Raw genomic sequence first — 13248 nt, 5'->3', positions numbered from 1 at the left:
AGGGTAAAATCACATTATTCGCCGATGACGCCAAACTATGCAACATAGTAAGTGAGAACACTTTACCCGACAGTATGACGCAGGACCTACTTCTATTGGAACACTGGTCCTCGACGTGGCAGCTAAACTTCAATGCTAGAAAATGTAAGGTCATGCACCTTGGCAGCAGGAATCCGTGCAAAACTTACACACTTAATGGTGAGACCTTAGTTAGGACCTAGGCGGAATGTGATTTGGGGGTGATCCATTAGCGAAGACATGAAGACTGCCAATCAAGTGGAGAAGGCTTCATCAAAGGCAAGACAAATGATGGGTTGTATCCGTAGAAGTTTTATCAGCCGGAAGCCCGAAGTTATAATGCCGTTGTACAGATCCATGGTGAGGCCTCATCTGGAATATTGTGTACAATTCTGGAGGCCACATTACCAAAAAAATGTGCTGAGAGTTGAGTCGGTTCAATGAATAGCCACCAGGATGGTCTTGGGACTCAAAGACCTCCCCGTATGAGGAAAGGCTGAATAAATTGCAGCTGTACTCACTCGAGGAACGTAGAGAGAGAGGGGACATGATAGAGACGTTTAAATATATCATGGGCCGTATTGAGGTGGAGGATGATATCTTCTTTCTTAAAGGTCCCTTAGCCACAAGAGGGCATCCGCTGAAAATCAGGGTTGGGAAATTTCATGGCGACACCAGGAAGTTCTTCTTCACCAAAAGGGTGGTCGATCGTTGGCATGAACTTCCACTTCAGGTGATTGAGGCCAGCAGCGTGTCAGATTTTAAAAGGAAATGGTATCTCTAGGGGGTAAAAATGAAAATGGGATACACGTGGTATCTCTAGGGGGGTAAAATCAAGGGGGTGGGGTCGTTAGAGTGGGCAGACTTGATGGGCTATCTTTTCTGCCGTCATCTTCTATGTTTCTATGAGTCTCCCTAAACGCAGGACCAGAATCATAGCTAGGAGTTTAGCATCTACATTCAAAAGGGAAATAGACCGGTATGATCCACAATGTGACAGGTCTCAACAGGTTTCAACAGAAGCGTGATACCAGCCTCCCCCATTGTTCTAGGTAAACACTCACCATTCTGCACTCCATTCATCACCCGAACCAACAAAGGTCCCACTTGCTCACCGAACGTTTTATAAAATTTACTAGTAAATCCATCCAAACCCGGGGACTTCCCTGTCTTAGCCATTTGAATAACCCCTAAGACCTCCCCTAGCGTAATCGGTGCATGCAAAAGTATCTGATCCTCAAGTGAAAGACTAGGTAAACCCACTTCATCCAAATATTGATTCACAGTATCCCCACCGGGCTCCCCTTCAGCACTATATAACTGTCGATAATATTGCAAAAAAGAGGTGCTGATAGCTACATCAGTAACCTGTAAGGTACCCTTCTCGTCTCTGATTGAAGTAATGGTCTTCTTGGCTTGTTTTATTTTAATATAGCGCGCCAACTGAGCACTGGATTTATTACTGTGTTCATATAGATAAGACTGAAATTGTTCTCTCATAAAAGTGTATTCTTCCATTTGAAGTTGATATAACTCCCTCCGTAACGATTGTAATTGGATCATAATCTGGGGATCTAAAGTCCCTTTATGAGTCAGTTCTAAAGCAAGCAACCATTCTTGTAAGGTCAGCCTGATCCGTGCCCTCTGTCGTTTAAGACGAGCTCCCCACTTAATAAAAATCCCTCCAAGAACTGATTTCAGGGCGTCCCATAGAATCCCGTCAGACACATCCCCGGTATCGTTAAATTCCAAATAGGTAGCTATACTATTGATAATCTCAACCTTCACCTCAGGGTTTGTCAATAAAGACTCATTCATTCTCCAATAGCGGACCCCTCCACACAAAATAGCTCCTGCCCGGTCCACCAAGACCAGTGCATGGTCCAAGATTTGTATACTTCCAATTGTCAGCCTCCTTAATCTCCCCCCAATAATTTCTATGTATCCAAACCCCATCATTCCGAGTATAGGTTTGTTGTGCATGGGAGAAATGTGTATAATTCCTCTGTGTCCCATGTAGAAGTCTCCAACAATCCACTAACCACAAAGCCTGTATAAAGTCTTTAAATGCTCTGGTATATGCCCTATTGGAACCTCTGCCCCTTTAGAATGATCTAGTCTCCCATCTGGGATCACATTAAAATCTCCTCCTTACAGGACAGCTCCTTGAATGAACAACAGCTCATTTTTTTAACGCTTTATAAAACTCCGCCTGTGCAGAGTTGGGCCCATATATATTCACTATGGTCACCCGTTGTCCCTGGATGATCCCTTTCAGTGCCAAGCATCTCCCATGAATGTCTCTATATATTTGTTCAAGTACCATTCCCAAACCTTTTTTCACCAAAATTGCAATCCCCCCCTTTTTGATAATGGTATCCCTATCCTGATGTACCCAGATTTGTTCAAAGGCGGGATCACGCAACAAGGCCTCATCCTGAGGTCTTAAATGCGTCTCCTGTAATAAACATATATCCCAGCGCAATCTCTTCAGTTCCCGGAATACAATGCTTCTCTTCCCTGGACTATTCAACCCATTTACATTCCATGACCCAAGCCGAAGCTTTTGTGGCTTCAACCTAGACTCCAAACACCTCCCCAAATGATGTCCTTTCATCCCTCCTCCCTCCCAAACATGTTGATCCCAAACTACCCGGATCAACCAGTGAGAAAAGTTGAGGTCTTCTCCCAAAAGGCAAATATTTCCCAATACTTCCCTTTCATTTCAATAGCATCTTCCACACAATCATACCACATTCTAACAAACACACTATGAATTCACCCATCCCTCTGCCCTCCTCAAAACACTCCACACCAATCTACCCAAGCATAATTCCTTACTATTACAAAATAGCTACACACACACACACCCCACAAGCTTAAAAAGATTGTCCACCATTACTAAAGTCCAAAAATCCTGCAGGGAACGTCACCATCCGTTCCTCCAATCCCTGAGGAGACCTAAGTTCCATCCCCGTGACATTTCTCAGGATTCTCATGAGCCACTTTCCTTGTAGGCCTCGTAACTGTCCACAAAGTCCCTGGGAAATGATCTTCTTTCGCTAGGATTTCTCCTCGAATCCTCTGAAAGGTTTCCATAGCCCATATCTTTTGATGTTAATCATTTCTCCACCGATAATAATTTTTTAGTTGATCTAGTAACCATGCTTGAAGTCTCTACTGATCTCACTGATTTCTTTAGTGTAGCAACAGTTGATTTCATTAGGCAAATTGTTACAGCCCAAGTCTTTCAAAGTAATCCAAGCGTCTTCCACTGTATCGACTCTACGTGATTTTCCATTAATAGTCAGCCACAATGCAAAAGGAAACATCCATCGATATCGATGGCCCTCTGAACGCAAAACTTGTGTCACCAGGTAGAAAGCTCTTCTTTTCTGTAAAGTTGTAAGAGCTAGGTCTTGAAAAACTCCTACTACAATTCCATTACACATGAATTGTGGATGGTTTCGAGCAGCTTGAAGTATTTTCTCCTTAAATACACAATAATGTCTTTTGGGGTGATTGATCTACTCGTCCCCAAATTACGATGTGCTCTTAAGATGTTAATATTAGCTTTGTCCACTATCTCCTCTGGACTCAGTAGTTGGCTACAAAAATCTTTCATCACTTTTCAAAAATTAAATCTCCAAGTCCATTGAGAAATTAACCTCATCTCTGTTTAACTGGAGTGGATCATTAATGAGTAATCATTGCTCAGATAATAATAAAACTTTTTTTTTGTAATATCTCAATCAATTAACAGTCCTGTACTTATGGAAAGAGTATTTACTACCTCTCTGTATCACTGAGTTAATCCACCATACAGACCAATTTTTTCCTCCAGGAGATCTATATTATAGTGGAGCCAGTTCTCCTCTTGCTTTTTCTATGGTGGTTGCAAGCTCGGATTGCACTGTTCTTACACAATCTTTCACAGTCTTGATTATGCTCACACAAACCGCCATGAAACTCACTGTTCTCTCCAGCCGGGGAAAGTTTGCCAGTCTATCATTGCTGCTGCCTTCTCCCTCGCAGTATCACGGCTACTTCTCCAGCTCCTCTCTTCTAACCTGCCTTACCAGGAGGGCTCTCGGAGCTCCAGCCCCACAGCGAGTCACATCCACTAAGACACACTCAGCGTCGCACCGGCAGGACTACTCAGCCAAAGGCATACTTTGCTCTCCACTGCGCATGTCCTCTCAGGTTCCCTGGAGGAGTCCTTACTGGAATATCCGGGTTTGTGGTTGCTCTCAGTCGGCGAAAAGTTCTACCAATTTTCCCAGGCTCCAGCAAATTCCCGTCTTAGTATAGTGGAGTTCTGCAATCTCCAGTATTTCACCATTCGTCTCCCTCTTTAACATTCACACTGCGATCCACGTGAAGCAATCTAAATTACATTGATCACCAGCCCCATCGGAGCTTGAGAATTAGGCTGCCATTTGGGTCAGTGATACCATTTCCTCCTCATTACTTCTATTATCCCAGGACAAGCAGGCAGGTATTCTCACTAGTGGGTGATGTCATCCGACAGAGCCCCGATACGGACATCTTGCAAGCATGTCTTGCTTGAAGAAACTCAGAAGTTTCGAGATGCCCGCACCGCGCATGCGCCAGTGCCTTCCCGCCCGATGTACCGGGCGTGTCTCCTCAGTTCTTTTCTTTCCGCGGAGCTGAGAAGTTTCACTTCATTCTGCGCTGACTGAATTTCAGTATATTTGCCTTCTTTACTACCGCGTTTTGTTGTTTATTGATTTCTTTCAATTTTACGTTGTATTTAAAAAAAAAAAAAAAAAAGTTAAAATTATTTCTTCCGGCGGTTCGGCCGGGCCGGCCTCGTGGCTTAGGCCGAGCGCCTTTGACCTAGCGGCGACGATTTTCCGGCCTATGTCCCGGCCAATCACCGGTTTTAAAAAGTGCAGCAAGTGCCAGCGTGCGATTTCGTTGACGGACCCGCATCGACGCTGTCTTCAGTGTCTTGGTCCAGAACACGTTCCGAAATCGTGCCGGCCTTGTTCCACGCTCACTGCGCGATCGTTCAAACGGCGCTGCTTACTTTGGGAGTCGATGTTTAAGATGGAGTCTGCCAAAGAGCCGTCTGCTTCAACTTCTACTGCGGTTTCGCCGGTTCGTTCGAAACCTGCATCGACAACCCCTGCATCTGGCATCGTGAAGCCGGCATCGTTCACTCCGACTTCTGCCTCCGGTTCAGCATCGGTGCCTGTCCCCTTCTCCTCGGCTCAGGTACCGCCTTCCACTGTCCCTCCGGTGGTCATCAAAGTGCCTAAAGCTAGCAAGCAAAAGCACTTGGCCACAAAGGAGCGCGAAGACCGTGCTGGAGGACCCCCTTTCGGTGCGGATCCCTCCATATCGGCTTCGCTGCGATCCCTGCTGGAAGCTCAGTTTGTCGAGCTTATGCAGTCTATGGGACCCCGGCTTATCGCCTCCATTCAGGGTGACCTCCCGGTCTCGACCCTGGGGGGCGGTCCGCCCCCTCCCCCTCCTCCTCGTCGTAGTACGATCTCTCTGCTCGACGAGGAGGAGCGGCGGAGGGCGGCGGGTGCTTCCAGGCGGGCTTCATTTAGTGATATGCCGCCTTTGGAGCCCATCATGCCCCCTCGACAGCAGAGTGCTGTGTCAGCCCCTGATAGTCGAAGTCCTGGGCATACTGCATCGCAGGAAGAGTTCTTCCGCACTCCATACCAGACCTGGGTGGCGCTGCGTGAGTCCGCATCCTTACCACCTCTGCGATCCACTGCATCGAGTCCCATCCATTCCTTGGAGGCTTCGGGGGATCATGCGATGCACAGAAGATCTCGTTCCCCATCCCGTCACCGGGAGGGGCATCGATCTCGACACTCATCTCGACACTCCTCACGTCATTCGGAGGTGTCCCCGCAAAAGAAGATCCAGCGTATGGGATACTCCTCGTCAGATTTATCCCCGCCTGAGGGACCGGAGTATGAGGAACCATCTACCTCCTATTCTCCTTGCCGCTCTCAGCTTTCTCTGGATCCGGAGGCTTCCACTTCTTCTAGTCCGTCTCGCCGGCCGGCGCTGGCGGACCAACTATCTTTTTCATCCTTCCTTCGACAAATGGCGGATGATTTGGATGTGACGTTGGACACTGGTTCTCGATATTCTAAGGAGTATCTGGACACCATGCATTTGCCTCACCCTCCAGCGGAGACGCTTCGCTTTCCTCTGCATAAACTGCTTGACCAGACTTTCATGCGTTGTTTTGAGACACCATATTCCATCCCTGCAGTTCCCAGTAAATTGGATGCTCGATACCGCATCGTCCATCACAAAGGGTTTGAGGGGGCGCAACTTTCTCATCAATCACTTCTGGTCGAGTCCTCCCTCAAACGATCTCATCCCTCCCAGGTTTACGCCTCAGTACCACCAGGCCGTGAAGGGAGGACGATGGATACATTTGGTAGACGTATCTACCAGAATTCGATGATGGCGACTCGAGTGCTCAATTACAATTTCTTCTTCTCTTCATATTTGGACTTCTTCTTGCCGGTGCTCCGCAAGTTCATCCCTTTTATCGATGCTCAAGCTCGATTCGAATTTGAAGAGGTGGTGGCGACCCTTTCTCAGTTACGCCTGCAGCTAATGCAATCCTCCTACGATGCCTTCGAACTCTCGGCACGTGCTGCGGCCTGTTCGGTCGCCATGCGTTGCCTGGCATGGCTTCGTACCATTGATATGGATCCGAACCTCCAAGACAGACTTGCTAATGTGCCTTGTGCGGGGGCGGATCTGTTCGATGAGTCTATCGAGACTGTTACTAAAAAGCTTTCGGACCATGAGAAGTCCTTCCAGTCTATTCTGCGGCCTAAGCCTAAACCTCAGCAGTCTCGTCCCTCTAGGCCGCCTATGATTTACCAGCGGCGTTATCAGCCGAGACAGACTCCTCCTGTGAGACAGCCTGCAAAGAGACAGCCTCCTCAGAAGCCTCAGCAGAAGCCTCAGATGCCGGCTGCACCCAAGGCTACTCAGCCTTTTTGACTCTCTTCCAGGGAGCATAACCGACTTCGTTCTGTCTCCCCCCGTTTTTCCCATCGGGGGTCGTCTCCATCATTTTTGTCATCGATGGGAGACAATCACCACGGACCTCTGGGTCCTTACCATCGTAAGAGAGGGATACTCTCTTCATTTCCAACGGGTCCCCCCGGACCACCCGCCAAGAGAGTATCCTTCCAACTCGACGCAGACCGCTCTTCTTCTCCAGGAGGCTCAGGCTCTTCTTCGGCTTCGGGCCGTCGAGCCGGTGCCATTAGATCAGCAAAACCGGGGGTTCTACTCCCGGTACTTCTTGGTTCCGAAGAAGACGGGCGATCTGCGTCCCATTTTGGACCTTCGAGTCCTCAACAAGTTTTTGGTCAAGGAGCGGTTCCGCATGCTGACCCTTGCTTCTCTCTATCCCCTCCTCGAGCAGAACGATTGGTTATGCTCTCTGGACCTCAAGGAGGCCTACACTCACATCCCGATTCATCCGGCCTCCCGCAAGTTTCTCAGATTTCGGGTGGGACATCTACATCTGCAGTATCGAGTGCTTCCATTCGGCCTTTCCTCGTCTCCCAGAGTCTTCACGAAGTGTCTGGTGGTGGTGGCCGCTGCACTCCGGAACATGGGTCTTCAGGTGTTTCCATACCTCGACGACTGGCTCATCAAGGCACCGTCGGCTCCAGAGGTCATTTCGGCGACCTTGACTACAATTTGTTTCCTGCAGAGTTTGGGCTTCGAGATCAACTTCCCCAAGTCACATCTGCAGCCCACCCAGTCTCTCCCCTTTATCGGGGCTGTTCTGGATACCATTCAACTTCGAGCATTCCTTCCTCCTCAACGCATGGATGCTCTCCTTCTACTCTGCCAGTCGGTGTCTTCTCGCCCGTCCATCTCGGCGAGACACATGATGGTCCTCTTGGGCCACATGGCATCTACAGTTCATGTGACGCCTTTTGCCAGACTACATCTCAGAATTCCTCAATGGACACTGGCATCTCAGTGGACTCAGGTGTCCGACCCGTTGTCCCGTCACATTGTCGTCACTCCTGCTCTACGGCAGTCTCTTCTCTGGTGGATGACCTCTTCGAATCTATCCAGAGGTTTGCTGTTTCACTCTCCTCCCCACCAGAAAGTTCTCATGACCGATTCATTGAACTATGCATGGGGGGCCCATCTGGATGGTCTTCGCACTCAGGGGTTCTGGACCAGTGCGGAACGACTCCATCAAATCAATCTTCTGGAGCTCAGAGCCATCTTCAATGCTCTCCAAGCTTTTCAGCATCTGCTTCACGACATGGTGGTCCTTATTCGCACAGACAATCAGGTCGCCATGTATTATGTCAACAAACAAGGGGGCACGGGCTCGGCCCCTCTTTGTCAGGAAGCTCTTCGAGTATGGGATTGGGCGGTTCGCCACAACACCTTCCTCAGAGCTGTCTACATTCAGGGGAAAGACAACGTCTTAGCAGACAAATTGAGTCGTCTTCTCCAGCCTCACGAATGGACGCTCCATTCCAAACCCCTTCATCAGATCTTTGCTCAGTGGGGAACGCCTCAGACCTTTTTGCAGCCCCCCACAACTTCAAACTGCCTCAGTTTTGCTCCAGGATCTACACTCCTCTCCGCCTCGAGGCAGACGCCTTTCTACTGGAGTGGGGGAATCGCTTCCTATATGCGTTTCCTCCATTTCCTCTCATTCAGAAGACTCTGGTCAAGTTGAGATCAGACCATGCCACCATGATTCTGATTGCTCCTCGGTGGCCCAGACAACCTTGGTACTCCCTTCTACTTCAACTGTGCAGCAGGGAGCCAGTACTTCTTCCAGTGTTTCCTTCACTACTTACTCAACATCAAGGTTCACTACTTCATCCCAACCTGCAGTCTCTCCACCTGACAGCTTGGTTCCTTTCAACATAACTCCTCACCAGTTCTCTCAAGCAGTGAGGGAGGTCTTGGAGGCTTCCAGGAAGCCTGCTACTCGACAATGCTATTCCCAAAAATGGACTAGATTCTCTTCCTGGTGTATTTCCAATGCCACGGAACCTCAGCGAGCTTCCCTATCTTCTGTATTGGACTATCTTCTACACCTGTCTCAGTCTGGTCTCAAGTCTACCTCTATACGAGTCCACCTGAGTGCTATTGCGGCTTTCCATCAGCCTCTACAAGGGAAACCTTTGTCTGCTCATCCTGTGGTTTCCAAATTTATGAAAGGGCTTTTTCATGTCAACCCTCCTATCAAACCTCCTCCTGTGGTTTGGGATCTCAATGTTGTCCTGTCTCATCTTTATGAAGCCTCCGTTTGAACCTCTCAACAAGGCTCCTCTTAAGTATTTCACCTGGAAGGTGGTTTTTCTGGTGGCCCTCACGTCTGCTCGCCGGGTCAGTGAGCTTCAGGCCCTAGTGGCGGATCCACCATTTACAGTATTCCATCATGACAAGGTGGTTCTTCGTACTCATCCAAAATTCTTGCCTAAAGTGGTCTCTGAATTTCACCTCAACCAATCCATCGTGCTTCCAGTGTTCTTTCCAAAGCCTCATTCTCACCCTGGAGAATCTGCTTTACACACTCTGGACTGTAAACGTGCTTTAGCTTTCTACTTGGATCGCACAAAGCCACACAGAACTGCTCCTCAACTTTTCGTCTCCTTTGATCCAAACAAGTTGGGACGACCCGTATCGAAGCGCACCATCTCCAACTGGATGGCGGCTTGTATCTCTTCCTGCTATGTCCAGGCTGGATTATCCCTTCCCTGTAAGGTCACAGCCCATAAGGTCAGAGCAATGGCGGCCTCTGTAGCCTTCCTCAGATCGACACCGATTGAGGAGATTTGTAAGGCTGCCACTTGGTCCTCGGTTCATACATTCACCTCTCATTATTGTCTGGATACTTTCTCCAGACGGGATGGACAGTTTGGCCAAACAGTGTTACAAAATTTGTTCTCTTAAGTTGCCAACTCTCCCACCATCCCATTGGGGTTAGCTTGGAGGTCACCCACTAGTGAGAATACCTGCCTGCTTGTCCTGGGATAAAGCAATGTTACTTACCGTAACAGTTGTTATCCAGGGACAGCAGGCAGCTATTCTCACGTCCCACCCACCTCCCCTGGGTTGGCTTCTCAGGCTAGCTACCTGAACTGAGGAGACACGCCCGGTACATCGGGCGGGAAGGCACTGGCGCATGCGCGGTGCGGGCATCTCGAAACTTCTGAGTTTCTTCAAGCAAGACATGCTTGCAAGATGTCCGTATCGGGGCTCTGTCGGATGACATCACCCACTAGTGAGAATAGCTGCCTGCTGTCCCTGGATAACAACTGTTACGGTAAGTAACATTGCTTTCTTGTCACCTGACATCCATGTTTGTCCAAGTTCCCTTTGTTTCATTGTTTATGGTTTACATGTAGGGCTTCTGTTGAACAGAACGCACGTGTTTATTGGAGATGTTCTTCATGCCTGTCCTCTTCTGAAAACAGAGATGCTCTTGTCTGCTTGGGAACTAACTAGGTGACAGTAGAGTTCTCTGTGAAATAGTAGAGGCTACAGAAAAAAATCCAGAGATGATTCCTTCTGCAAGGCTCACAGCCATGGGGGAATTACCCACTTGTCCAGAATGACACACCTATCTACTAGAAAAGATATTAGCAAGGTAAGAACCTAATCTCGCTATACACATTAAAAGTGCATCTCAAACACGTCTCATGCTCGTTCGTTGAAAGTGTATTGGCAGATCTGTAGCTGCCGACTGTATGAGAGGTGAAAGTTGAAAAATAATACAGGATTCATTCATACTTTTATTGAGTTGGGGGGAATCATTTAATATACGTATGTATTAGTGTATTCAAAGGTCTGGTGCTGCTGATTGCATATGTTTCACTGAAGCAATGTAGTAAAAAAGCATACATATCTTGCGTTTTCACGTTTGCATGGTTTGTTGGTAGTTCTTGTGTGTGCCTTCGACATAGATTTTCCTGGCGCATGCGTATTTATACCTATTTTCATGAACTATTCTGCGTATCAGTTGCTTTTTCCAGCAACTGATCTGATAGAATTTCTGTGAACCTCATTTGCATATGATGTTTTTTGAACATTGCTGGTCATTTAGAAATCAGAAAATATACTGGCACTAAAGCGGCACCTGATTTTTACGGTAACTTTTGAGCATCGGGACCTGAGGAAGGATGTCTTCTGTTTTAGTAGCATTCTAGTGAATGGGCTGTTTGTATGAGTGGAACCTGTAACAGTCCTTTGGCAAACTTTCACAGTGGAGACACATCTCTTGAGTTTTTGCCATTTTATAATTGTACAGTAGTGTAGCAACTTTGGTTAAGAGCATACATTTTTTTCTTCACAGGTAACCAGACTGGTATGAATAGCAGCTTTTACAGCAGTGGAACCCGTGGATCAATGGGTGTGAATGGAATGGGAGGAATGTCTAGCAGCATGAGTATCAGTGGTGCCTGGGGAATGTAACTTAACCACAACTTTTATAAGCAAAAGGTTTAACAATTTTGCAATACAAGTTTGTGATTTATGCTTACTGTAAGTGAAATGTTTTTTTTAAACTTTAGGTTCAGTATTTTCAAATACACAAGAATTGATTTAGTAAGTCCACAATTGAATACTAGTTAATTTGTCAGCTTTTCAAGTTATGCAGTAGGATATCTGTAAACCGTGAACTTTAGTTTTCTGTAGTTTCAATTATGTTTAATGTTACTCTTAAACTACACATACATTTTGTAAATCATTTCTTCAGTTTAGATATTTAGATTGTTGAGGGGGGGGTGTTTTTTTTTAATTACAGGCACGTTTAACATTTTTAGTTATGGAAGTATGCTTTGAGAGGTTATACCCATGATATTAAGGCTTTGGTCTAGTGGTTGTATGAATTTCCTAAATTTGATTGTGTCGAGACATTAGAAGTACAGCGCGGTGTAAAGTGAAGCTTGTTAAATAAACCTTCTTTTAAACATGTAAAGCTTTTTGTTTCATGTTTTAATTAAAACATTTTTCTAATACAATTCATGGTTTATGTGAACAGTTTTATTCATCTCATCTGTAAGCTGTTCTATTTGTGGTATAGTATTGTATAGAGATCAAAGGTCCTCAAAGCACTGTCCTAATCCTGCTGTTGCATATTATACACCTTCATCGTCTTCTCCCCCTGGACAAGCAGCGACAGCTCACTCACTGTGTGCTTTTAACTTCCTTACACAGCTGCCGCTAGCGTTAGTTTATCTGGTGATTCCATCAGGCAGCCTCGGGCCTTTGCTAGGCCAGCCCCCTCTGATGAAAGAGGAATTTGCATCATTGGAGGCGGGCCAACCTAGTAAAGGCCCCGAGGCTGCCTGGTGGAACCACTGCTAAACTAACACTAGTGGCAGCTGTATAGGGAAGTTAAAAATACACAGCTGCTGCTGGACATGGAGAAGGGAGAAGGATAGGTGCTGATGGACAGGTGAGGAGGAAAAAGGAAGAGAGAAGAACTGCTGGACATGGGGGAGAAGGAGAAGTGCTGCTGGACAGGGGTGAAGAGAGAGGGAAGGGAGAACAGGTGCTGCTAAACCTGGCAGAAGGGGAAGGGAAAGGTGCTGCTGAAGGAGAAGGGGAGAGAAAGGAGAGATGCTGCATTTTGGAGGAGAGGATGAGATGGTGCATGGGAGAGAGCATATTAGTTGTGAGTGGGGTTGGGGAATGGAAGGAAGGAAAATTGTTGCAGAAAGGATGAGAGACGGAGAAATGTACTTGGAGTGGAAGAGAGGTAGAAATGGTGCATGAGGAGCAAACTTGTTAGTTGGGACTGGGGCAGGAAGGGAGGGATGGAGAAATGTTACACTAGGGGTGGGGAGATGGCTCAAGGAAGGGAGTGGTCAGATCCAGAGAAGGTTGAAAGAAGGAAAGAGAGAGAGATGCCAGACCACTATAGAAGGGGAAGGGAAGCTGAAACAAAAGCCTTTTTGATCCATCGTGCAATGGTAGCCTTGGATGCACTGTTCCCCTTACAAGGGCCAACTAAAAGGACAAAAAGCTGATCTGATTTCCAGAGCTCCTGAGTCCTCTGAACATACGAGCGAAGGATCCTAAGGACATCCAATTTTCACAACTGGGTCTGCTCCAAAGAGCCCTCCCGAGCACCCAAAACCTGAAGGACCACGGACTGGTTGACATGTAAAGGCGGAGGGAACTGGCCACAGCACGATCTGCTTCTGAGAGAACTCCAGG

The 13248-nt window shown here is 47.3% G+C and overlaps 1 protein-coding gene across 2 annotated transcripts in view; it reads left to right on the top strand.

Moving 5' to 3' along the window:
• HNRNPH1 (heterogeneous nuclear ribonucleoprotein H1) overlaps window positions 1-12047 on the top strand; it is a 147187-nt gene extending 135140 nt beyond the window's left edge. For both annotated transcript variants that reach the window (XM_033926942.1, XM_033926941.1), the window contains one exon: window positions 11381-12047. In XM_033926942.1, coding sequence (XP_033782833.1) covers window positions 11381-11499 — 119 coding nt within the window. In that variant the 3' untranslated portion in view covers window positions 11500-12047. The remainder of the gene's footprint in view (window positions 1-11380) is intronic.
• Window positions 12048-13248: the final 1201 nt, after the last annotated feature.

This window comes from Geotrypetes seraphini, chromosome 18, assembly GCF_902459505.1.
Source record: "Geotrypetes seraphini chromosome 18, aGeoSer1.1, whole genome shotgun sequence".
Taxonomy (NCBI): domain Eukaryota; kingdom Metazoa; phylum Chordata; class Amphibia; order Gymnophiona; family Dermophiidae; genus Geotrypetes; species Geotrypetes seraphini.
Note: the sequence above shows the minus strand (reverse complement) of the source record. Positions and strands in the feature narration are given on the sequence as shown.